The sequence below is a fragment of the Phalacrocorax aristotelis genome, chromosome 16 (genome assembly GCF_949628215.1).
Source record: "Phalacrocorax aristotelis chromosome 16, bGulAri2.1, whole genome shotgun sequence".
Lineage (NCBI taxonomy): Eukaryota > Metazoa > Chordata > Aves > Suliformes > Phalacrocoracidae > Phalacrocorax > Phalacrocorax aristotelis.
In genome coordinates, this window is record NC_134291.1 from 13,466,747 (window position 1) to 13,492,422 (window position 25,676).

The 25,676-nt window shown below is 49.2% G+C and overlaps 1 protein-coding gene across 2 annotated transcripts in view; it reads right to left on the reverse strand.

The window, feature by feature from the left end:
- Positions 1-12,257: 12,257 nt before the first annotated feature.
- Positions 12,258-25,676, reverse strand: part of SAP30BP (SAP30 binding protein) — a 31,379-nt gene continuing 17,960 nt past the window's right edge. For both annotated transcript variants that reach the window (XM_075111499.1, XM_075111498.1), the window contains 7 exons: positions 20,062-20,150; positions 17,011-17,102; positions 16,487-16,547; positions 16,033-16,084; positions 15,582-15,640; positions 14,310-14,394; positions 12,258-13,633 (listed from right to left, as the gene is read on the reverse strand). In XM_075111499.1, coding sequence (XP_074967600.1) covers positions 13,452-13,633; positions 14,310-14,394; positions 15,582-15,640; positions 16,033-16,084; positions 16,487-16,547; positions 17,011-17,102; positions 20,062-20,150 — 620 coding nt within the window. In that variant the 3' untranslated portion in view covers positions 12,258-13,451. The remainder of the gene's footprint in view (positions 13,634-14,309; positions 14,395-15,581; positions 15,641-16,032; positions 16,085-16,486; positions 16,548-17,010; positions 17,103-20,061; positions 20,151-25,676) is intronic.

Consider the following 25,676-nt stretch of genomic DNA (forward strand, 5'->3'; position numbering starts at 1 on the left):
AGAAATATATTGAACGCATGAAGCTGAGCACCTGCAGGAATCCTTGCAGCATTCCTGCTGCATCAGCCCCAGGAGACATCTCCCTTGCTCTCCATGGTGGTCACTGGATATACAGGTAACACATGACAAGACATTGGTATCTCATTTGTCTTGTTGGTTGTGCTCAGAGGGATTTATCACACGGTAATTAATCCCCCATAGCTGAAACATGAGAAATACGGAAACCCCAGGGCAGCATCTCTGCTGGGGACGCTCAGGGAAGCTTTGCTGTTTATCAGGACCTGGTAGCCAATATGCTGTCTTGCGTACAGGTAAAAGGTACCACTTGGCCAAGGAAATCTCTGTATTTTCCTCCCTGCAACATTGACCATCGCCAGCTTGGGCTCTGCACACGTTTGGTTTGGGGGTCCCCCTGGCCAAGCCCCTGCACTGGCTCTGAGGCCAGCAGTTATCCTCATCCCCGGACATGTCTGTGACCTCCTTCAGTGAAAGTCCCCACGCCACCACTCGCTGACAAACACCACGTCCCTCACCACCGAGACAGGCGGGTTTTGAAGCCAGGAGAATCCCTTTTTCCCTTGCGCCGCCCCAGCAAGTCGTGCCAGCCGCAGCGACCAGCACTACGAAGACGTGGGGAGACGCCAATTAGAAGCGAAATGAAAGGGTAGGGAAGTCCTTTAAGCCCATCAAGGGAAAACACAGCAAAAACATCCCCCAAGCACTTGGCAGATCCCATCTCCCATCACGGCAAAGGCCACGAGGAAAGGATTGAGTACGGGGACTGGATTGCTCAGCTCACACACCCGTCTTCCAAGGTAGCCTCGAAGCACATACCTAATTCATCCTCCTTTAATCACAGGTAAGGGAAGAGTCACCAAGGGATGAACGGACATGCAAACCACTATCATATCTCTTCAAGTGCTGAGACAGAAGACCATAAAAACCAGCTCAATATTAGCATCCTGTTGCCTATGAACCACCAGCCTCCAAGGGTTTATCTGGCCGGTTGCCAGCGCGCAGGGCGTTGGTGGTACAGAGCATTGCTGCTGCCGGCCGCAGGAATGCAGCCCGTAATATTGGTGCAAAATATGCAAGTGGCCATCCCGTGATGTCAAAAGTGTCCTCTGGAAGGGAAAGCTGCGGGGTTTGGTTGGATTTTCATGACGATGACAACAACAACAACGACAGAAGCTGTTCAGTTGTGCAAAACAAGGGAACAAAGCTGAGCAGCTCCCTGCTGCACACATCCTACCCCGTCCCAGACCGCAGCTCTGGCCTTTCCTCCTGGTCTCCCGCTCCTCCAGCCTTTACCAGCGCCTCAGCACAGCCAACAAACCTGCTCCAGAAAGACCCTGGCAACCCCAGAGCCTGGAGAAGCCCAGGGTGGGTAGTTCATCCCCAAAACAAGGGGATGCTCCAAAGAACCCACTGGAGCAATGAGCCGGTGACACGGTTGGAGCAGCAGAGCTTCATCACCCTGCCCGCTCCCCACCCCGTTCCCAGCCCAGCAGCTCTGTGCTGGGAGGGGAAAGGTTGAAGCCAGGCATTGTCCCAGGGTGGATGGAGGAGAGGGACCAAGGAGCAGGTTATGATGAGCCACAAGCCCATGGTGGGAGCCTGGTCCCAGGTGCCACGTGGGGGACAGGGGGGTGGGAAATCAAGGGAGATGCTCGAGCTCCCCAGTGCAGCCCTTCCTCCCTCTGTGGTGGGCATCGCAACTTTTGGTGGCTGCAGACACCCCCATCCTGCCAAGGGGCGCACTGGGGCCTTGTATGGGACTGACACCCTGGTAGGTGGGAGGCATCTGGAGGAGCATCTGCTTGCCGATATGTGCTGGGGACCGTGGTGCTTGCAGCGTGCTGGGGTAGGCAGGTGGTGCTGGGCACCGTGACCAGCATCAGCCCAGGGCTGGTGGTCCCGAGGGAGAGCTAACAGCAATAGAGGCAAAGCAGAAAGGCAGCCAGGTGCCTTCCCCAGGGACCCCAGACCCGCTCCCCCCCGGGCAGTGCAGTGACAGCTTGCACAGGCTCGGTTCCCCCAGGGCAGGGCTGCGGGTGCATGGATCGGGGCCACAACTCACACTCTCTCCCTTCCTGGCACAGGCAGCAGCGCAGAGCTCCCAGGGGCCGTGCTCAGAAACATAGAAATTATCAAAAGCGACCTCTAGAAAACTATCAAAAGCTTGACCTGCAAATCAAAGCATCGCTCAAACACAAAATCACGTTCATCTTTGAGTTTGTCTTCCCTGTCCATTTCCCCTCTTTCCCCAAGTATGCCTCTGCAGCTGGGAGGCTCCATGAGAGTCACCATTTGTTTACAGCGAGGAGGGGGATCCCTGCTCCCAGGTCGAGCTCCAGACCCCAGACACAGCCCCCAGCATCCTCCACCGAAGGTCAAAATAAGCGGGACCCAGCTCAGGGACCCGTGTGGAGCTGCCAGCATCAGGGAGTGGCCGACACCACCCTGTGCCTGCAAAGGGCCGGGAGCTCTGGTACCTCCTCCCTCTGCCCCCCCAGGCTCGGGCAGGGGGGAACCCCAAGGGGCAGAACCAGTGGGAAGGTCAGGACCCTGCCTGTGGGGCTGCCTGAATGCCGGCACAGCCCCAGACCTTCCTGCATCCCCCGTGCTGCTCCCAGCACATTCTCTGCTCCTTTGGCCCCACAAGACACTTTCCCTCCCCTCCGTGGGCGCTCCTCATCCTCTGTTTCCCTGACCTAACCCGTGCCTGTCAGCTCCCTTGCACCAATCCCTCTGTCCACCTATTTCCCATGTATTTCAGGTCTGCCAACTCACAAATACCCCAACATCTGCAGCTCAGCAAAGGCCACCCCGAGCCCCCACGGCCTTTTCCTCCCGGGACACCCCTCCCCTCGGCTCCCCCCTCGCAGGGGGTTTCCATGCAGTCACCCATTCTGCAAAACAACCGCCGTGGGTTTGGCGAGTGGGAGCCACCCGCAGCCCAGCGAGCCGCCAGTGCTTTCACCCGTAAGAGCTTTCCCTGGGTGCCAGCTCCAGGGCACGATCGCCTTTTCCCCTGGAAGCGGGGCTCATGGAGAGAGCAGCCTTTGAAACCTGCAACAAATGGTCCCCGAAGGGCTCTGTTCTGCCTTGGCACACAGCGGTACCCCCACCCCCCCCACACCCAAACACCTTTGGAGACAAAAACCTCCCCAACACAGCGCTGCAAAGCCTCGCTCAGTCACGAGCGCTGCCTTTCCCAGCTGGCTGAGAGGCACGAGACGGCGTCCGACACCCAAAACCAGAGCAAAAAGTGGGGACGAGCAGGCAGGGAGCTGAGCCCCCTTGCTCTGTGCCCTGCCTACCTGCTCACGCAAGGAGCCCCACACTTTACTTCACCCCCCGGTTAATCAACACAGTGAAATTAAAGCAAGCGGGATGTTAAAGAGCACAGATGAATTAATTCCACAAACCTCATTAGCGCTGGGTCTGACTCAGTGTCCAAATCCTCTGCTGCAGCCCGAATAACAGGCACCCACACACCAAGCCAAGAAATTCTTCCGAAGGCAGAGAGGGAACACGCTGCTTTGCTGCTGTGACTCGGTTTCCAGCCTTGGACTTTTCTTTTTTTTCTTCCTCCCTCCTCTCTATTTTTCTGCCCCTTCTCTCTTTCCGGTTAAACGTCAACTTCCAGTCCAGCGGGGAGGGCAGGCAGCCCGCGATCCCGCATACCTCCCCGCTGACTTCTGTACCCTCCACTCAAATACCGACTTCGTTCTCACTCCCCTCGCCGTCGCAGAGCTGCCGCCTCTGCCTCCCGGGGGGCTGGCGGGGACCAAAGGCGGGAGCCACAATAAATGAGGTCGGATCCCAGGTGAGGACGAGCTTTATCCCAGCTGGGGAGGGAGGAGGAGGGGGTGCCCGTGACTCAGGGGTTGGCATTCCTCCCTCGCACACCTGGACGGGCAGGCACAGCCCGCGCAGCCGCCCCGGACCCTCCCTGTGCACAAGCACCGTCCCACGGAAGGGCTGAGCGGGTGGTGGGGCTGTGCCCGCCCTGTAGTGGGTGCATGGAGGGGGCTGCGGGTGATGGGCAGCATCTGCTGCTCCACTTCACCAGCCTGCTCAGGGCAGAGCCGAGGGTGCTCCCTGGCCCCCCTCGCTGGGGGTTTCTCCAAATTTCCCACTGGCATGAGTGGGAGGTGTCACCCCTAGCACCCAGGTAGCTCCTAGCTGAAATATCAGGTAAGTTCCTGCCATGACAACCACCACCCGGCTGCCGAGCCCAGCCTCGGTACCTGGCTCACAAAGAGGATGGATCCACATCCCGCTTTATCCAGGGCACGAGCACGACAGCCCACTCCTCAACCGCACCCACTCCAGCTCGTGGGACAGTGGAGCCCCTCGTAGCACCAGAACTGAGCCCCATCCACACCTGCTCCTAACGCATCGTGCACAGTCCAAGGGCGCAAGGAGCAGCAATCCCACCGCTGCACCCAGCCCTTCTGCCGGGCGGGATCCAAACCCCCTTCCCCAGTCAAAGCAACAGCAGCGAAGGGTTTGGGGTTCAGGTGAGGTTATTTTTTTTTTTGCCCCATGGCGCCTTTCCTTTAGGGTCTGGGGTTTGTCACGGCTCAGACCCAGCTGCACCTCCCACGGTGCGGAGCAGACACGTACCGGCGCAGACGGGATCGCAGAGGCTGCGTTTTACCTCCCTGATAAACCCTCACAAGGGAAGCTGCATCCCCTGGCTTCAACACAGACAGCAACAGCCGGATGAAAAAGTCACCTAGTTCCTGCCTTTCCTGGCAAGTGAAAATACAAGCAGGGCAATTTTGGCCTCTTCATTATTGCATTATGGTGGCCGCTGATTGACTCCCTAATGATGGTGACCAAGCATTGATTCAAATGAAAGCAAGGGGCAGGATTCCTTTCACTACAAGAAATAGGAAGCTTGAGTAAATACATGTAAACAGATTAAGCCCCAGGAAAAAGGAGGGTGTGCTCGTGCCTTTAAAAACAGCAGCAAACGGGAAACAGGCAGGGGCGCAGCTGAAGATGGCCCAGGCAGTTGAAGTCTGGTATTTCCTAGTCTCTGAACACTTGACTCGGCAATCAAAACATTACCCTGGCCCTTTGGGAGATGCCATTTCCTATATTTCAAGAAGAATTCTGAAAATTAAGGTGCTTTTTTGTCTGGGATTTTTTTAACCACAACATACGTTTACTGCAATGTGAGAGCTGGGACGTGAGGCTCTGATGCTCAAGCTACGGCTGCGGCTGCTGGCAAAGAGCAGGTCGTTACCATTGAGGGGCTGAAGGCAGAGGCTCCCGCTCTGCCTCCGGGAGCCACAGAGGCAGCAGACGGCGGAAAGCTGGGCTTCAGCTCCCGAGGCCGGAGGGGAGCGTGTGCTGGTGCTCGCAGACACGTCTGCTCACCTCCCCGGTCTTCCCTCCGGTCCTGCCTGCCAGCGGCGCCCCAGCCTACCTCCCGCCTCCACAGTTCTCCCTTGGCAGCGGGGTAAGCAATGCTGCCAGGCGCTGGAGTTAAAAAAGGCAATGTGAGCTGCAAGCAAGAAATATACTGCTTAAAAAAAAGAAGTATTTTAGTGATGGTTTCCCAACAGGAGCCCTGGAGCCAACCAGAAAAGCTTGGGAGCAGCTGGCTTCCACCCCTCCACCAGAGTCTTTGGTGTCCTGGGTTTCTGGATGTTCTCCTGTCTCCACCTGAGATGGAGGATGCTCATATGTTGCCTCCTGTCAAGTGTTTGGTCTCACCTACAAACACTCTGACAGCCCCGGGGCTGCCTGACACCGTCTCTCACCTCCGTCCCAGCAGCCTGGAGGGGCAAGGACGAGGACGGGCTCTGCTCCGCACCTCCAGCCACGAGGAGCCCCTTTACTCACCACAGGTGCTGCCAGAAGAGCCCCGGCTGCTCATTTTCCGCCTTTCTTGGGAAAGTGTCCCCCTCAGTCTCCAACAGTCCCCAGCAAACGGAGCCTGAATTTTCATGGAGGTTTAACTCGGCTGCATTTAAGGAGACATTTGCAGGGCTGATAAAAGGCACTTTTCTGATACCAAGACAATTCGACCACCAAACTTTGAGGTGCCAAAGCAGAGGGGAATTATAAATTCTCAGTAAACAGTCATAAGAATTTATCAGGTTTTCACTTCATCTTGTCTTTTAAAAAAACCTATTGGTTTTTATGGATTGCTTTTCAGGCAACTTCTCCGAAATACTTCTACCAGAGAAGAATACCTGGTGAGCTCCAGCCTTTGCCACTGATCGATACCTCACACTCCCTGCCTGCTGGATCAGGCTTTTGCTGCACAAATCTGCTGTTTTAAATACCTGAGAAGTGGGACTTTGGGAGAGGAAGGATCAGCAGATTTGGCTGCAGGTGCCTCCACCAAAGCTCACAACCCCATACATGGTACAAATATGATTTATAAATCAGTGATTTTCTGCTGTGGCAGTGTGGCCTGAAAATTTTTGCCCTAGAAGTAAAACCAAGTCATTTTTATAGCTCATGCTAAATTACCGCTCTCTGCTGAGGCTACCAGTCCGAGTGCCAATTACTGATAATTACAAGTGGTTTAGGGATAATTTTGTTCTTCTTTTTTAATGCCACGCCAGCTCGTACAGAACCTTTCTTCTTTCTGTCCTGCCACCGCAGCGTCCCCGGAGACGGCTCTGGGGCTTTTTCTAGGTCTCTGTTGAGCGGTTACAGCTGAGGTCCTGCCGCTGGAGCACGTTCATTCCCTTTCTGAGCTCTGTACCAACATCCCCCGCACTGCACATGGCATTAGCAACATCCTGCTATCCGGCATAAATTTGAGGAAAGCTTATAATATATTGTCAATGTACCTTAATGTACACATAATTTATTGAACTAAATTGTGCTTAATATGATTACCCAAGTAATTAAAAGTGCAGGATGAAGTCCTCCCATGTTCACAGAATGCCAGGCTGGGAGGGACCTCAGGGATCATCTAGTCCAACCTTTCTAGGAAGAACCCAGTCTAGACAAGGTGGCCCAGCACCCTGTCCAGACGACTCTTAAAGGTGTCCAACGAGGCCGAGTCAACCCCTTCCCTGGGGAGATTATTCCAACGGTGACTGTCCTCACTGCGAAAAATTCCCCTCTGGTGTCCAGTCGGAATCTCCCCAAGAGCAACTTGTGTCCATCCCCCGTGTCCTCTCCATGGGACTCCGTATAAAAAGGGAGTCTCCATCTCCTTTGTAGCTACCCCTTAAGTACTGGTACGTGGTGATGAGATCCCCTCTGAGCCTCCTTTTCTCAAGGCTGAACAAACCCAGCTCTCCCAGCCTATCCTTGTATGTTATCTTCCTCAGCCTTTCCTCTAAGACAGCATTAACTACGCGGGTCATCCGTTGTTCCATGTCAAACACGTACCTAAAAAAATAAATCTTGTTGAACATCACTGATGCCCACTTGCCCCCGGGATGGACCAGCAGCAAGAGGTAAGCGGGCCAAAACTACACAAGAGGAAAACGTTAATAAAGGATCCAGGATCAAACTTCAGCCCACCGCAATCCTATCATCCTTCCAGAGAAAACAGGACCTTCCAGGGTTACATCGGCATCTTACCCAGCTGCCAAAGGGCTGAAAACGCACCCTCCCCCCGACGTTGTTTGAGAGATTTAGCGAGGCAGCCCCCCTTTCCGCCCGGTTTGTGTTGGGTGGCCCCACGCAAGGCATTCAATGGTGTGGGCGAGTCTCGTGAGGAGCCAACCAACACAAGCCGGGAGAGAAGGTGGACTGTCACCTTTTGCCATGATCTCCAGCACCACAAGAGGCTACACAAAGAGGAGAGAGGTTAGAGGTACCAGCAGCTTCACCTCTTATTGCTGCACCAAAAGGCAGGCTTGTTTCCTTCCTAATGCTGGGTCATACAAACGTGGTAGGGGACAGACAGACAGACGCCTTCTACGTGAAAAGGCAAAACCTTTTCTTGTGAAATCCTGGTGCTTTGCTGTTTATTGGCAACCGAAAGCACGAGCTCAGCCCCAGCCAAAGACAAGTTTCAAATAAACAAAGACTAAATATTGGAAGTCATCGGTGCCCATGGTTCTCGCTTAGAACAAAGGGAAGGAAGTTGAATATAAACCGTCAGCGGAAGAGCAGCGCACAGCAAGGCTCGGGGGTGGAAAACTGCTCTGTAATGGTGAAGCACGAATACGCTGGGGTAAGCGCTCCTGAAAGGAAGATGAGGCCTTGGCAGAACCTCACAGCCCCCTCATGGGTCTTGCACCTCAACAGCTATTTATTTTAATGTTTGACAGTCTTACAGCCCTGCTGAAAAGCACCTCCTTCTCTGGAGGTAACAACTCTGGCCTTTCCTGGGTTCACACACCTAACAAGCAGCCCACACCCTTCGGTAACTTTCTGGACACATTGCAAAGACCATCTGTTTGAGGGCCTTTGCAGAAAGTTACAGCCTCTTTGCCCCTGCGATGAAGAAGAGCTGGAAAGGAGCTCAGGCAGGTGTCTGCTGGCCGGGCGCCGGCTGAAGCGATCGCCTCCATGCTGCTAGAGCTGGCCGTGTCAACGGCAAAGCCTCGCCATGGCCCAAAGCCTTGGCAAGGAAGACTTTTTTTAAAGTCTTGGTAAATAACTCTTATAAGGCAGGCAGTGCTGCAGTGATCCAACTAAAACATAGCTTCAGGTGCTCACATTTTACAGTTTGAGGTGGGGCTGGCAAGGGTTGCCCCTCCCCACCTGCTCTTTTGGTTAGGCAGCACCCAGAGAGACATAAAATACAAAGCAAATCCTGAACACACAAAAATCGCTTCCCACAACAGCATCAAAGGAGGACAGGTCTCTAAATCACAACAAGCAAATAGGAAAGAAAATCAACACCTCAGGGCACGGAGGTGGGAGAAGAGACTTCAGAAGGGAGGGCGGGAGCAGAACCAAATCTGCCAAGGATGACCTCACCACGGCAGCTCTCCTCCCTCCGCTGCGCAGCCCAGCACAGTAGAGACACACTTGGACAGGGAGTTTCAGCTGAGACAAACCTGCTCAAGCTCAGAGACACCCATGCTTAAAAAGGCGGTAAGCAGAGAGAAGCCGGAGCATGAGCCTGTAATTCTCAGACTAACAAATAATGAAAACAGGACTGGTTTTACTCTCCTGGCTACAGTTAGTCTCCCCTTGGGAGGCGAGGTAAGCGTGATTATCTACAGCTTTTAGGAGTCAGAAGTGCAGCCTGAGCAAACACTCTTGCAGCAGCATAAAGAACATTTAGCCGTGCAAGCCGTGAGTTTGCATTAGTGCAGCCCGGACGCGGCTTGCCGTTCGTAGGGGCTATTGAAAACACAGGCATTTAAAACACTCAGCGGGTCCCTCCTGTGCTCGGCAGCCATCCCGCAGCCCCGGTACCATCACAGCCATATAGATTTTCAACAAGCAAACTAGTCAAACCTCTCATTTGAGGGCTTCAGGCCACGGCTTCGTGGGCCAGGAAAGGATCCTTTCCCTCGGGACGTTGTTCTCGCACGCCTGCAGCTCCCCCACCATCCCCTGGCGCGCTGGCTGCCCACAGCCAAGTGCAAGCCACCAGCCTGCGGGATCACGTTCGCAGGGGTAGGGAAGAGGTTTTCTCCTAGTACTGTAGTTTCCAACCTGCGTATCCGTCTCTTCTGACGGCAACACGCACGACGAGCGGTGAGCTGTTGCACTGGCTGCGAGCGCGTCACGCAACGGTTGGCATCTCCGCTTCAGCTTCTTGGAGAGAGGAAAATTTAAAAAAATCCCCAAACCAAGTTACATGTGTTTCAAGTTGCTTTCCCCACTGCGGACAGCAAACACGTGGTTGTGAGAGCTCAGGAGGCAGCTGCCAGAGCGCAGCCCAGCTCAGCCGGGTCTCTTGCAGGAACCTGTTACCGCAGGAGCGTGGGAGCTGCTGCTCCAGGCGCCCCACGGCCACCTCCGCTCAGCGCGCCTCAGCAGCACCGCGGCAGGAAGCTTTCTCCTAACCCCAATACGAAGCACCACCAAGCCCTGCTGAGGAGCATTTTCCTGTTGCTCCAGAGTTGCTGGACATCGTCGCTCCCTGCCCGCCACGGCAAGGCAGGAGCCAAATGAGCAGCGTTTCTTAGCGCTGGTCATAAAGTGGAGTGACCGTGGATGCTGCAGAGCAAGAACTGGGCACATGGAAGAGGAAGGGGTGGGATGCCAGGATGGGCGATATGAACAAGATACTTGTTCAGATTCACAGCTGCCAATGGCACTTTCTTGTTTTATTTATTTTTTAATCAAGTCCTTTTTCTCTTCCTGCAGAACTACTCCTCTGGTTCGTGTTGAGCTGCAATCTGGTACCAGCTTTTAAAAAGAAAAAAAAAATATTCACACCCCCACCCCCACCCTCCTTTGCCCCCTGATATGGTAGGGCATAAGAAGAAACAAGTGCTGACATGTTTAACTAGGTGTATAAGTAATATTTCCTTGTAATCAAGCTAATTAATCTCGCACAGTTGCTGCTGGTTAGGATCAAGAATCACTTTTACTGCGTTAGTCAGACACAGTGACTCACTTCCATGGAAGACAGCCTTTCCGAACTACTAGAGAAAGGGAGAAGCTGAGCAGAAGCAAGAGTCAGGAGGGAGTTTCACATCACGGGAGCAGAGTCTGAAGCCCTCCATCTGCCAGGGGGGTTCGTCTGTCAGGTGTCAGTGACCACCTCTGATCCAGCTTCACGAGGACCCACAAGCCATTAGGTAAAGGGCAGTCAGTTCTTCCAGAAAGCACAAAATCTTCTCCATTGCAATTTACTTAATCTATAAATTTTGTTAATTTTGCAGCCTCAGACCCTCCCACTTTGCGTTCGCCACCCGTTACAGACAGGGCAAAGGGGATGCACCGACTGGCTGGTGCCGCGGGCGCTGGGCTGCGTTGCCGCGTACTGGCACGCGTCCCACAGGCAGGTAATCCCACTCGGCTTCAGACTTGCTCCCAGCACAAAGGCTACTCGTTAGAGGACCGTTGGTTGTTGCAGAAGCCCAGACACACCTCCCGCCCCTGCTCACGGGGGTGGGCAATTGCGGCGATCATTCCGGTGCCCAAAGCTTGTCATTAATCTACAGCCTGAGAGACATCGCGGCACCTGGTGCCCGCTTTGCTGTAGTTCTACTGTCGGACCTTCATCCACTCATTGTTCAGCAGGATGTTAACACAGATATTTATACCATGCAAGTTTTAAGCAGGCTGGAATGGTACAAGATGCTTTAGACAGGAGAGTCGCCTTACGGAGCTGCAAAGCTACTGAACAGCCTCGATTTCCCGCCACAAGCACATCCTTGGCCTTTAAAGGAAACTCGTGAAAACTCTGTTCCTCAAGGCAAGGAAATAAACGCCTTGAATAACTGAGGTGGACCGTGCAGTCCTGAAACAGAGGATACCCCTCACCTCAGCCAAGGGAGCTGCTACCATCTTCCACAGGATGAGGATGGGGTTAAGGCTCGCAGGGATCAAGTCAGAATCCCAGTGCAGAGAAATGTAACAGAAGAGATGTTTCCATCTTGCTGTTTTCATACCTTTCAATATTTCATCGTTTTTTTAAAAAAAAGAGCAATTCCACCATCTCCCCAACTTCCCACATTACAGTCTCATCAGTCCCATCTTCTCCCCCATGAGCATTCCTGGATAAGCAGATGATTTTTTAAAGCTAAATCAACTGCCAAAAAGTGTTTAGCACATTCTAAAATTATTTTAAAGCAGGAAACCGACCTCTTTATCTTCCTTAGGTCTCCATAAATGCAAAGCCTGGGTCAGGAGTGAGATAAGGTACACAAAAATCTGAAAAAGCAACACTAAGCCGTTTACACTCGTGTTGATCTGGCAACCTTCTCTCCTATTGCTGCTTATGCGCTAGAAAAAAAACAGGCTCTGGGTAGAAATTTAACTTAGAACAATGGGAAACAGGAAAACTACTGAATCTGAAAAATCATGATCTAAGAATTAAAGACTATTTAAATAACCTGGAGTGACCACTGCAAAGAAGAAAAAAGTCTGGGTCAGCAGCTGCTTCTCCACACGAATGGAACCATTGGAATTATTTGTCCCACCGACCTCAGAACAGGGACACACCACTTCACTCGCTGTTGAGCTCCTTTTCAGGGGACCGGCCTTTCTACATGAAGTTTTTTATGAAGGACCCAGGTGCTCATACTAGAAAGTAACTTTTGAAGTTTAAGATGCAGGTTTGAGAAAACTAGCACGAAGATCAGCTGAATTAGCAACTATTTCAGAACACGTTCTCCAACAAAAGCATCTCCAATCAAAAACCAGTTTAATGCCTCAATTTATTCCCCCCTCCCTGACAAGTTTAAAAAAAATCCATAACATAAAAAAACCTTCACACCTGCGCAGCCCTCACGGAATTATCGCATGCTCACCTAACGGTGTCTGCAACCCAAAGCACAGCACGCGGGCACCGATTCTCCCTCGCCAAGATGAGAAATGCAGACACATGAATTACACCAGGGTTTTTCGTTTCTTTTTTAAAAGACTTTTCCATTTTTATAATAATTTTTTGCTACACAGGTAAGAAGATTTGTAAAATAAAATTTTCAACCGAAAATACTTTTCCACAACAGCGGAGCGAGCAGTAACTGCCATGTGTGCGTATCACAGTACGTCACTATCTAGTACGAAGATGGACAATATCACAATCAAGATCAGATCCTCTCCTCTGCTTATCTGCTGGCCAACCTCATTCCACAGCAATGGAAGAGTTACCTTTGCAAACAAGTTGATAAATCAAACCTCTACAGCTTCTGGGGTCTGCACAGAAATCTCCATCCCTGCAAGACGGTAACAAGACTACTTCAGCACAGTTTCCTCAGTTGTTCAACTATTTAACACGTGGTCGCTACGATCTACACAGATTTGCACACAGGTACAGATGTCAGCACTGCAGCAGAGGGTCTACATTCGCAGGTGTCGATCGCTTCAAGTCTCTGCTACACATGAGAAGATGGACACTGACTGATCGTCTCTGCTCTAGTTCCCTTGGAACTGAGTTAGCGCACGGGCGGCAGGTGCAGATCACAAGCTGCTAGCAGCCTTTGAGCGTGACGTGGAGCACACAAGGGTAATACCGATATTCCTTCACTACCTGCCTTTCCGCCCCCCACCCCAAACCAGACTTGCAAGTAGGAAAGAAGTACCTAACGCAGTAATTTAGTAAGCTAACTTTTCCAAGCCGACTCCAGACACCACCCTCCTCCAGCACAACGCACGCAGACTGGTTCTTCCCACAGCAAGACAAGACAGAGGCGTTTTCGGCAGAGGTCCATTCCTGTGGGCGCACAGCTGGCGTGCCTGCTCCTGCCCCCGTTCTTTCAAAAGGGAACTGTGGTCTGGTTCAAAGAATCTTGTCATCTTTTACCAAAGGCGAAAGCTACCCCTCCCGTCTGAGAACAATGGCTTCAATGACAGTTAAGTCCCGAAATCCAGCACGCCGGTCACTGCTTTGCCTTTTTCACAATGGTGCCGACAGCCGATATGACTGTAGTTTTGGATCCACTTGCGCTGGTTGTCACTGTGACAACACCTGGCAGCGTTGCGGTAGTGGTGAGGATGGTGGGCTGAGCTATCGTCGTTACAGGGATGGCCGAGTCCCACTTGCTCTTCCTCTTCTGGGCATCTATGAATTTGATGAGATCCAGCAAACGAGGATTAGCATTATGTTAAAGGTCATTAATCCCTTTGTAACACCCTGTCTTATCAACGGTTAATATATTACTGCTTAACTAGACAACTTTCCCTCACATTAATTTCAGAATACACTAGCAGTAAATGTTGAAGAAAAACAACTTGATAGCTCAAGAGTCAAATCCTACACCTGAACTCGAGCCAGATGGGAGACAGGTTCGATCCGTGCCCCAAATCATGTTTAATTTTAACAGAGCACACGGATGTCCGTTGCTCAGGTACAGTCACAGGACACGCTCATCAGCCTCCAGTGCTTTTTCTCCCTTCCTCCCAGTTCAAAAGGCAGGCTGGAGGAAGGAGAATTATTTTTCAGTCTTTGCATATCTCTTGAGACACATCAGCCCCAAGAACACTCTACAACCACAGGCATCAGCAGGTTTCATGACCCACTAATACATCTCTTCACTATCCTACTTGTCCCTAGCCTTTCATCTAGAAGGACAGCCATGGGATATAAGGACTAGGGAAAAGCTAGTCTGTCAAGTCTTACTAGAAGGAACACTTTCTTGCATTCTATACACAATCACTAAGGAGCCTTCAGGGTTTCCAGGAAGCACTAATCCCAGCATTACTGCAGCTTAATAGGTGCAGTCACAACTGTTCTTTACCTCCCACAGTGGTACTGGCTGTTGTGGTCGTCGTAGAGGCGGCGCTTGTTGTCGTACCCTTCTTAGTGCCAGTCACAAATTCAATCTGGGAAGAGACAGACACACAGAAGAAAGGGGAGAAGATAAAAATGAAGCGCTAATAGACACAGTCTTTTTTTTAATCCACATCACCTCTCTATGTTTGTAAAGAGCAGCTTTAGTGTCATGTAAGAGATTGGTCTCCAAGCTGACTGTTATGCAGGAAGAAGGATGTAGACCTCAGGCCAAACCATACTGGAGTCACGATCATTAAGGATTCCTGCGACCCAGCTCCTAAGTCAGATACGAAAATTGTGTTTGTTCACTGGTATAAGCATAGGAATTTTATATAGCTCGGAAAGGACAGATCCTGGTCATTAAAGATTGTATTTATACAGTTGGAAGTTCTTGTTGCTCTTCCTTTAAGAAACATGCAAGACAAGTCCCTACCTGCACAATTTACTGCGACTGCATCACAGCAGGAACCTGGCAACAAGAGCTACAACAGCACGCAGCCTCTTATTTTCAAAACTGCAGATATGGGCAAGGACGTAATCAGATACCTGGGTTATTGTGCAAAAACCAAAACAAGTAGCAAGACACAGCATGCACTACAAGAAAAAGATACCTCTATGCACTGAATATGGAAGGAGCGTTCTGCAAGGTTAGATGGCAATCTCTAACATTACACAGTTTTCTAATGCCAGCGACTGAAGGAGTGGAATAGAGACTTCCAAAGCCTGCCTGTGTTCTTTTTTGGGAGTACATAAGCTCAGTTAAAGCTACAATAGGCCCAGTGCTTCTGGAAATTAGATGCAAGAAGGCAATGTCAATGAGAACAGAAAGCAGGTATCTCACAATGAGGTCAGGTGAGGCAATTAAGCTATAACTAGGCTATGCCACCAGGCAAAGTGTCATAGATTAAGAAGAAAAACATCTGTTCTTTATGCATTACCTCGCCCATATCTGGCTTACTGAATATCCTTTTAAGAGCTCTGTTTTTAAAACACTGACAAAATAGAAGGAAATTCAGTTGAATAAACAGCCTAGAGAAATGGACCTGTAAGGAAGGGCAAACAACTCGGTCTGTGCAGCTTGGAAAAAGCCATGCAAGAAAAAAGGACAGAGCCAGGGAAAACCAAACAGTATCAGCACAGAGCAGTTCCTAAGAAACAGCAAAGCAATAAAATGAAATTCATCAGGGAAGGAAACAAAAGCCCTGCATCTCAGTCTCTTCTGGTTTGGAATAGCTACCTTTGTGCGTTCCTTCTTGGCCTTCTCCAGTTTGTCCATTTCAATCTTCTGGGCTTTAGCTGAGAAAGATCAGAAGTTACAAGAAGCACTAGGAACAGTGAAAATCCATAGTTCTCTCTCACACGCTTCCCATCATAAGCAGTCAAAACCATCAAATTGTGTACAGAAAATTGAACTGCCATGAAACTAACTACTGCTTTTTAATCAAAGCATCACTGCACTAAATTAATGATTTAAGAGATGAAAACATTGAAGAACCAGTTTAAATGAAAAGGCTTTCCAGACTGATGAAGCTTCAGGAACATTCAGGCACATCCAACCAGAATGAAGTCGTTAAAGAGCAGCATGGAATGACTTCTCGCTTATAAAGGAAGCGAAGACTCTAGTGCAGTTAATTAACTACAAAACACAAAGAGCTAAGTTAGGACAAAAAAAGGTTTCCTGGAATTACCTAGTGCCTCATAGTACGAATCCTCTGACCAGCCATGAGGATCAAACATATCCTAAAGAAGCAAAAAAATGAGCCAGATTAGGACTATTTCCACATATATGTAAAACCCAGTTCAAAAATATTGTATGTGTTCCTCTTCACTGATGATATTCATTACTGATCTCTTTTTGTACCCCAGTGACACAAAGGTCACTTCAGGCCTTTTATAGGATCGTGTTCTGTTGTGAATGGAGAAACAGCTCTGAAGCCAGAAGGGTGCTGGGATAAGACATGCATTCTTCTACTGCTCAGCTTCTACCCCTCCAGGAGTTTCATGTATATCTACACACTCCAGCAGTTTTTGTTCAGCAAAGTTAGAGGCACCGGGGCTCATCACCACATAAAACTGTTCACTTACACCCCCCTATATTCGCTTTTACCCACTCCCTTGCCAGTCAGAAGTATTGCACCTCACCTTTGGATAATTTGTACCAAGCTCATCAATTGAGCAAAACTGGATCAGCTTTTCATAGATGCTGCAAAGGAAAGACAAGAGTTCAGAACAGAGCCATTGAGCTAGAAGTAAACGGAGCATTTCAGGTTTGTTAGCACAAAGAGGTTGTCACACCTCTTCATGCTGCAAGAGTAAAATCAGAACCTGGGAAGTTACGCTTGCTATGATGGGTGTGGTGCGCCATTAACCACATTATTTCCCACTTCCCCCAAATTAATCTCCTGGCTCCCAGAACAGACACATCATCTACAACCCAAAGCCCGTACATTTAAAATTTAACCAACACACCAACTCTAGTTGTTGCCTCACAGAACACAGGGAAGAGTTTTCCTGTTTCAGTTACAACCAAATTATGTGTTTCTCATTTCTGTAAGCAGTAGTACTTCTTGCTCAGTATCCTGTTTCTGCTAATCTCCAACAAAGAAGAAAATTCTTGGAATTTGCTCTGTGGTGCTTTGGTCACACAGGAAAAGACGGTGGCTCACCTAGGATTGCGGAACTCCTTTTTTCTCTGAATAATATAGTTCATATCCATGCCCTCTTTTATCTTCCTCTCATATAGTTTTTGAATTTTATCCTAAGGGAGAAAGATTATGGGGTGAGTCAATATGAAAAGGAGGAACACACCAGCTGACTATCAAGCATACATGTGGAAACAAGCCAACTGAACCAGTGACTTCCTTGCAAGGATTCTGCCCCTCCCCTAAGGCCAGGCAGGCTGATTAGTACAGACAATCCCTCCTTTAGGGTCTGAAAGTATCTTCATGAACCGTCTGGATGGGTAAGGGAACTGATCTTTGTGCTTTCTGAAGGCTTCAGTAATAAGATTTGCATTTGAGGCAGCAGGGCACACTCCTCCTCCCCACTCTGCTGTTTCCCGTTACAGCTATGGCTGTAGAGAAGTAGGAGCCAGCTACTAGAGGGACAGGAGAACCCACAGAGGTTGTCCCACAACTCACAGTGACCATCACACCCACCTTCAGACTCAGGTGTGCACCTGAACAACAGCTGCTGGGCTACAGCACACAGAAGTCAAGGCTGATGGCTACGCCTGGGTACCATGAGCAGAGCCAAGCTCTGCTGGAGAACTAAACCCAATGTGATCGCCAGGTATTGCTGGTGGTGTCTACTGGGAGCCAAACGCTCTGAGGAACAACGCGCTTGTGAACACCTGCTTGGGCACAAGTGGCCAGTTCGATGCAATCAGCTTCTCTTTGCAGATCACACACAGTTATGAAGTCTACAGGTATCTTACTGAAGTCACGAGCCCCTGCAGAAGGCAACTTACTGGCTCAGGTTGGAAACGTCAAGCAGTCTACGCTCCAAAAAGACTGAAAGATTTAAAAATAAACATGGTTTTTCTTCCTTAGCAAGGTAGCGGAAGACCTCAGATGTATTTCTACCCTGGTGACACTGAAGGGATAGCAAAAGCAGAAACTTTCAGATGGAACATAAACTTCAGTGGTAGTTTAGGAGAACAGCCTCAGTAATTCCCTCCATCTTTTCTTTTTAACACAAATTTCTCACATACAAGAGGCATACAAAATAAGACCAGAGGCTAGGCTTTCAGGCTTTCAGGATGGGAGAGTTGAGTCAATTTTCCTTTGTTGCTTCTGGATAAGTCACTTCATGTCTCCCTCTGTACGGACAGTCAACTCAAACAGAACTGGCTATTGTCTAAGGGTTTGCTGATGTCTGAATAAGAGAGGACTGTTAAGAGCTGATACGCAACTTCTATTTCATCAACCTTAAAAAAAAAAAAGGCTTCCAAGATAAATTTTCATCAGGTCCTCACAAAATTAGCAAGAAGAAATGACACAATCTCCACATCCAGCACAGACATTGTGAGGTTTGAAGGAACAACTGCAAAAAGGTGAATTTGAGGAGTAGAAATGATTGAATAGGTGTTCCCTTTTGTCCCCTCCCCGTGGAGGTAGCAACATGGGTCACAAAATCCACAGATTTGGAACTATTCAGTTAACTTTATAATATGAAATAATCCCTTGGGCAGAATTCGAGATACAATTTATTAGAGGAAGAACCTGACAAAAGGAAAGAGCAAATCAGCAGCAAAAAGCCTAGAACATTTTGCATCTCTAAAGAACAATCCCATCTCCTTGCTCAAAGTGCTCTAAGATGCGGTTTGACCTGCCAACAGAGGACAAGCTCTCCTTTGATTTAACATAGTAAACTGCTGTCAAAGGGGAAGAAAATCTGCTTTATTCTGTCTACTCTCTCAAGCTCTGTGCATTCCTCAGACCTAACGCACTCTAATTCATTGGTGTCAGAACAGTCAAATCCTCCTACAGCGCAAGAGGAGGAATAGGTGTGCCCAGGTACACTGTGCAGAGAAGAAAGCATGATCCGGATAGTGAATCATTCTGAATCACCGTTGCACATTAGGAGCTTACTTTATAGAGCATCCCAGAGTGATTCTTTACTTGTTTTCCTACTTGTTTTCTGTGAGTTTTAACTGCAGTTCACAGGTTGGAAGGGACCTCAGGGATCATCTAGTCCAACCTTTCTAGGAAGAACCCAGTCTAGACAAGGTGGCCCAGCACCCTGTCCAGACGACTCTTGAACGTGTCCGACGTGGCCGAGTCAACCCCTTCCCTGGGGAGATTATTCCAGTGGTGACTGTCCTCACTGTGAAAAATTCCCCTCTGGTGTCCAATCGGAATCTCCCCAAGAGCAGCTTGTGTCCATCCCCCGTGTCCTCTCCATGGGACTCCATGTAAAAAGGGAGTCTCCACCTCCTTTGTAGCTGCCCCTTAAGTACTGGTACATGGTGATGAGATCCCCTCTGAGCCTCCTTTTCTCAAGGCTGAACAAACCCAGCTCTCCCAGCCTGTCCTCGTATGGCAGCTTCCCAGTCCTCTGATCGTCCTGGTGGCCCTTCTCTGGACCCCTTCCAGCCTGTCCACTCAAATGGGTGCTAGGAAAGAGCAGCCCCTGCTCTTTCATTTGCCCTCCATCAGGAGGAGGAAAACAGAGCAGAAGGTTATTGCAAAGGTGGTTACTGCAATTATTTGGGCGTGCACCAGAGAAAACATGCATTTGTTTTCTTTTGCTCCCTCCAAGTTACTAGCCTCCCTCTAAATGTTTGTCATCTAGTGATATGTAGGTGGAAAAGGAATCCAGTCAATGCTGCCTCAACCGTTCCAGTTAGGGGATTCTCAGGCCTAGATAGAAAAACAATGATTTGTTCTTTCCTACGGAGCTGAATTTGCTGAGGTAAGAGGATAACAGCCTTCACAGTAAACATTGCTTCTGTGTCACTGGCGGGATCGAGGGCCATTTGAAAACCTAAGTGACCCACAGAGACTGGAAAACAGCTTTAAGCTACTTTGAGATTCCTAAGCTAGAATCACTGTAAAGTCTAAAGCATTAACACTGTGCATTCATAAACTCAGTGTGGTAAAAACCCAGCTTTAATGCTGGGTTTTTGACATGTGCAAAACACCGAGCTGAGTTCCCAAATACACCCCCTTCCTACTGAATTGCAAGCCTTAAAAAAAAGGTGGACTGATACCAACCTGCAAGTGGTTAGAACATCTGCCAGGAGGCTCAGGAGGGATTTTGATCTCATCTGGAGACATGTTCCGCACTCTCTCTGAAAAAGAAGCTGTAAAGAGCAAACGGGGCATGAGTTCTTGCAATACTGAAGGGAATTTAAGCCATGCAAATCATTAAACTTGTTTTATTTCCTTGCTAGTGCTACACTATCCTTGAGAACCGATGGGTAAAGGTAAGAGGGAACGCTGCCAGCTGGTACCTGTGGTGTTTCCAAAGTGCTGAGCATGAAGCAACTAACCTAAAGGTTAGATCCCTAGAAGAGGGATGTGATGCTTGCTTTACTGATACCTACTTTATACTGTGGCTCTGTCATATCCATGCTTAAAGCTTTATTTTCACTGCAGAATGGAAACGTGGAAAGCTAAGCTACTTCCCCCTCAGCTGCAATTGTTGTCTTAACAACATCCTCAAAGGCAAAGGATCTTCAGAGGAACAAAGGCTGGCTTGAGGAATGTATCTCTAAACACCTGCACTGCACACCACATACCGAGCCCGCCACTACTCCAGGTCTTCCATATGCACTTTAAAGCCCTGCTCTGAACAGCTCGGATAATCTGAGTCTGACAAACCTTGTGCCAGAATACTCTCAGAGAGAGCTGGACCGTGCACGTGGAGGATCATGGGATCAGTCTAAAGCGGCCTGGCTCATTGCCGTTTTCAGGGAGGTAATCACTTTGGGTCCTATTTATTTCAAGACCTACCTACACGAACCCACATGGTTCAGGACAGGAACAACCCTCCCCAAGGCTGTCAGGAGTTAACCACAAGAAATTACATTTCATCCTTAAGTTAACGTTTCCTTAACAGGCACTTTGATCTTTGCTTACAGAGTCAGACTCTTGCTAGAAAGAACAGCTTGTCCTGCAGGACTGAGAACAGACCAGTACAGTGCGCCAGATTTCTATAGCTGTTTGTGTTGGGATATACTGTTAGAGTACCTGATGGCCCTGTAAAGATTAGCTTGTAGAGTTATCAGCAAATGAAACTGTCGTGTTTCCCTCTATTGCTTGCTACTTTCCCACTATTATGGGAACCCCAGGCAGTTTTCTAGCCAAGTCTCAGAGCACGGATTTGTGCCACATCTAAGCAGCTGGGATTCTTTTCAGCTCTAATTTGTAGAGGGAACACATCCCGGCGTTGGAGTCTGTAATGGATAAAAGAGACCTGACACCAGCACAGAAGTCGCATCAACCAGGCCATTCACGTTTGCAGCTCCTCAATTATACATTCCTCAGTAAAAGCTGCCTGAACCGCAGCTCCCGCACGCTCCAGTTCAGCTCCTTTGACTAAAGCCCAAAAAGGCCCAAAGGACAGACACCGGCATGTGAACGCAGCGTGCTCTCCTGCCTTCCAGCACAGAGCATCGGATAGCTGGGGTTACAAATAACCAACACTACCCATGTTCAGCACTACTACAGTTGCCATTTCCTTTGTAAAAATGTAAAGCGCTAAGGGCAATATCCTTTGTCCCTGCAAAGCCAGCAGGCGACCACTCGTTCTATTTGATCAAGATGTTGCTGAGGGTTAAGTTCTTCGGTAGTTGCTAGTAATGAACAAAAAGTGTCCTTTGGCATTTAGTAAGAGGGTGCCTCTATGGAGGAAGGAAAGCTTGCCAGAGCCCCTACAGAAAGGCAGGCAAACTGGAGCTCCCTGACAACAAGGCAGACATTTGTTATAGGTTACAGCTGCTGGTGGGATGGGGAAACCTCTAGTTTAATTAGAGTTTCAGGAACCCAGAGAGACAGTAGCAAATAGACAGAAGTGCGCACAATAGACTGCGCACTAGGCTTTCTGAGAAAGGTGAAAGCTGATTAACGGCTTAAAAGATTCACAGCATCAGCAGAAACACTAAAAAGGAAAAAAGGCCGCCAAATCCAGACCTCGTAAGGCAAAGAAAGGACCTAAAAAAATCAAGCCTAGCTCCAGACTAGACATCCCATAGGCTCCTCAACTTCGCAGATGACGAGATGAGCCACAGAGAAGCACCACATTTATGGGAAGGAGAACCCTGTGCTTACATAAACTCAGGAGCTCTGGGCAAGAACTCTGGCCAGTCAGCAAGGAAGTCAAGGTCATAAGAGTATGTTCAGCAACCAATTCAAAGCTCCCTTGAAACAGAAACAACATTGGAGGCAAAACAAGACCTCCCAACGAAGCGATATATTTTGATGCATGACTTTTCAGGTTTTGGTGCTCATTTCTCTTTTGTTAAAGCCATGTGGAAACAATCATTTATCAACAATGTACTGATGGGGGGAGGCATCTCTTAATGCCTTACAAGGAACCGTAACGAAGACCCTGTTGTCTACCGCAATCCCACCACAGCTGTACGCAGCCGAAGGCTGAGTCAGCAGCGAGGCTACGTGCACCTCGCAACCTGAGCGTAAATATTCATCATCAGTTATTTCATCACGTTGCAGCCAGACTGGGATGCCTCGTCATTAGGAAGAAAAGGATGAGTTTAACCCCTTCAGGCTTATTTACAGTAAGGAAGCGCAAATTAGCCATGCCCTCGAGCAGTCCTCAAACTTCCTGCCCAGAGAACAGAATGGCTGATTCCACGGCCTCTTCCCACCAGCTCTTTCCCTAGAGGAAGGGGCAGCTGGGATTATCTTTCAGAATAAACCTGGAACTTGCATATATGGCCACTGGGTCCTGTAGAGAAGATTTTGTTTTCAGAGTCCCAAGCACAGCTTTCCGCTGTCGATGCAGCGCTGAATGCAGACGGACAGCTAACAACAAGGTGTGTCCTCACAGGATACATCCAACTGCTTTGTGCATCCTGTTATTTCTGCCAAGATCAAAGTTTTACTTTTACATGAGTCATAGGTAGTGACACTGGCTGCAGTCTCTAATTGGGTCTGTGATATGCTGGCTCACAGCCTAGAGGATCTCCATGTGGGGACCTCAGGAAACTGGCTGTTGGCACAATTGATCACTATGGGCACACCCAGATTCTGGCTCACGATACAGTAAGCCAATATCTTCCCCATATCAGATAACTAAGGCCATAAAGCAGATCCCGTGACTCAGATGGGGGTTCGAGAAAGCAGGAGCCAATGCACTGCCAGGTCTGCAGCTGAGGCATCCTGCTGCTGAAGGACACCACCACCGGTGCTTAGTCCGTGTGTTCTCCTGCCGCAAGCTGACCTAGAAGTTACCAATGTCATCAGCACAAGCAATAGGTGCTCGTAGCTTTTTGTGCAGTCAGTGCTCGCACTATGGCAAGGCAGATGTTCAGCTGCTCCCAGGCTCTCCGTAGCAGGCCAAAGCACAGCCAGCCATCAGGGTGTACCTAGCGAAGATTCACTATCTCAGTAGTCTATGGAGGATATTTGCTTGCCGGATCTTGGTGAGGCAGACAGTTAAGTGGAAGGGCTACATTTAATCTGCTTCAGTTTGAGATAGATGGGTTATCTGAGCAGCATATCCACCACTACAAAGACACACTGCATAGCAGGAGAGAAAGTATCCCAGCGCAAACTGTGCGCTCGGTTCCTTCCAGAAGGAAACAACTGCTCACAGTCCAAAGGCTATGCTGGAGACATGGATGGGGGCACACAGGAGCTTTGTTTCCTACAGGTGGGTCAGCATTTTTTCCCAGGGCAGAGAAAACCAAAGGAATAGAGAGCTGGCGGTACCTGGACAGATTGGGGTGCGGATCACCTGAAGCCCGGTAAAGCATCCTGCCTCAGCACTCTCAGTGAATAACACTGCTCTCCAGGTAGGATTACAAACTCCTGTCCCTTTCAAGGTTCGCTTGTACGCTGTGTCTTAAGCGGCCACAAGGGATTAGCGGCAACATCAGGTGCCAGTTTGTCTATAAAGGTCACACTGTGCAAAAAAACCACACAAAAACCTGGAAAGGGTAATCGGAGGGGCATGGCTCTCCCCCGGACACACGAAAACCAGTGGTGCCTGGTCTCTAAAACTGCGTTCTTTGGCACTCTAATCAAGTCCCCTTGGCATAAACCAGGGTGTGTGGGTTTCTGATTTCCTGGCACCGGAACAGCCAAATCAGAGGGAAGAACTGGAGGCAACAACATGCCAGTGAGTCACCCATCCATGGAAGGACACTAGTTCCCTTTCTATTCTGTGGGCTGAGAAATGCAGAAAGAGACCTGCAACTCAGCCATATTTTCTGCTCTTATGAACACTGACTTTGTGCTTAGATATCATAAGGGCTGGGGATAACATTTCTTACAGTCCAAAAGGTAAACCACCACGCTACAAAGAACTCCAGGGCAAAAAAATGCATCCTAAAAGCATTATTTTGCAAGGCCACATGAAACGGCAAATGCGATGCCTTGCAGCACCATGTACTCTTGAGAGTGGTACAAAAAACCCCAAAAGGACAACACTGATGCAGACATCAAAATAAGTGTCACACAACCTCCTCAACCACAGGGCAGTTACTGCTGAAACCTCCCTTCCCATTCTTTCAGGCTTTGATTATGTGATCACTACTTCAGCATCAGTCAGGACATCCGTGCCCTTCCCAGCTGCTCATCCCTACTCTTTCTTTGTGCCAGCTCTAGTGCTCACCTAGCATTCACTACGCAGACCAGGAATGGATCCAGCTGGAGCCCCACAGGACAGGGCAGGAAGAGCAGTGAAGGTGGATCTCAGCTGGCTCCAGCTCCCAGGCCAGCTCGAGGCACACAATGTGAGCATGCGTCCGGGGGAGGTAAAACAAAAACGTGATTTTTGGCAGAAGCCTACATTTGTGCTGTACTTAAGCGACTGCATAACCACGGACTTTAATAAAGGTGATGCTGAACTACATAAGGTTATCTTCTGAGAAGGGCAGGCCCACAAACTTTTAATGCAAAAAGCAGTTGCGGAAAACTGCCTAAGGAAGACTTTGACTTCCACATACTGATATTAGACACAACTTTAGGTGTCCAGATTGGAGAAGTTACTTGCTTTGTCTCAGAAAATCCCACACCTCCTTCTATTCAAGAATTCCAACTCTAACCGTCCAATTTTCCAGGACGGGAGTGGTTATCACGTTACAACAACTATAGGGCTCTTGCAGCAGTTGCTTTTCAACTAGATAAGATGTGGTCTAATGCAAAAGACCTACAAAATCCAGCACGGCAGGTATTCTGACCTCTAATAATCTGGTTCTGCACAAAACTAGCCTACACGCTGCTCTGTATGTGCTACTATTGGAAAAGGACATTAAAGATATATTGCAAACCTTAATCCAGGTCCTGGACTCACCAAAACCGTCCACTCACGAGTGTGCGACACTAGTAAGCACCCTCTGTGCAGCTTTTAAGCCTGTATTCAAGTCTGGGCTATCATGAGCCAAGTGGGATTCAATCTTCTAATCTCCTGCGGATGGGGCAGTCCCTGGGGGAAGTGGAGACTAACAAAATTGTAACCTGAGCCTTACACCTGAACTAAGGAAGGGCTTCCCACTATGTCACTTTACAAGGGTAGAGCTCCACCCATATGTAAAGTAGAGAGTAGGAGGGCAGTTGGCTTTCAGATGTTGTTCTTTACTTTTTACCCTAAACGCTGTTGTCTCGTCTGTGTTTCTAGTGTGCATTCTTGGGGCAGATCAGTA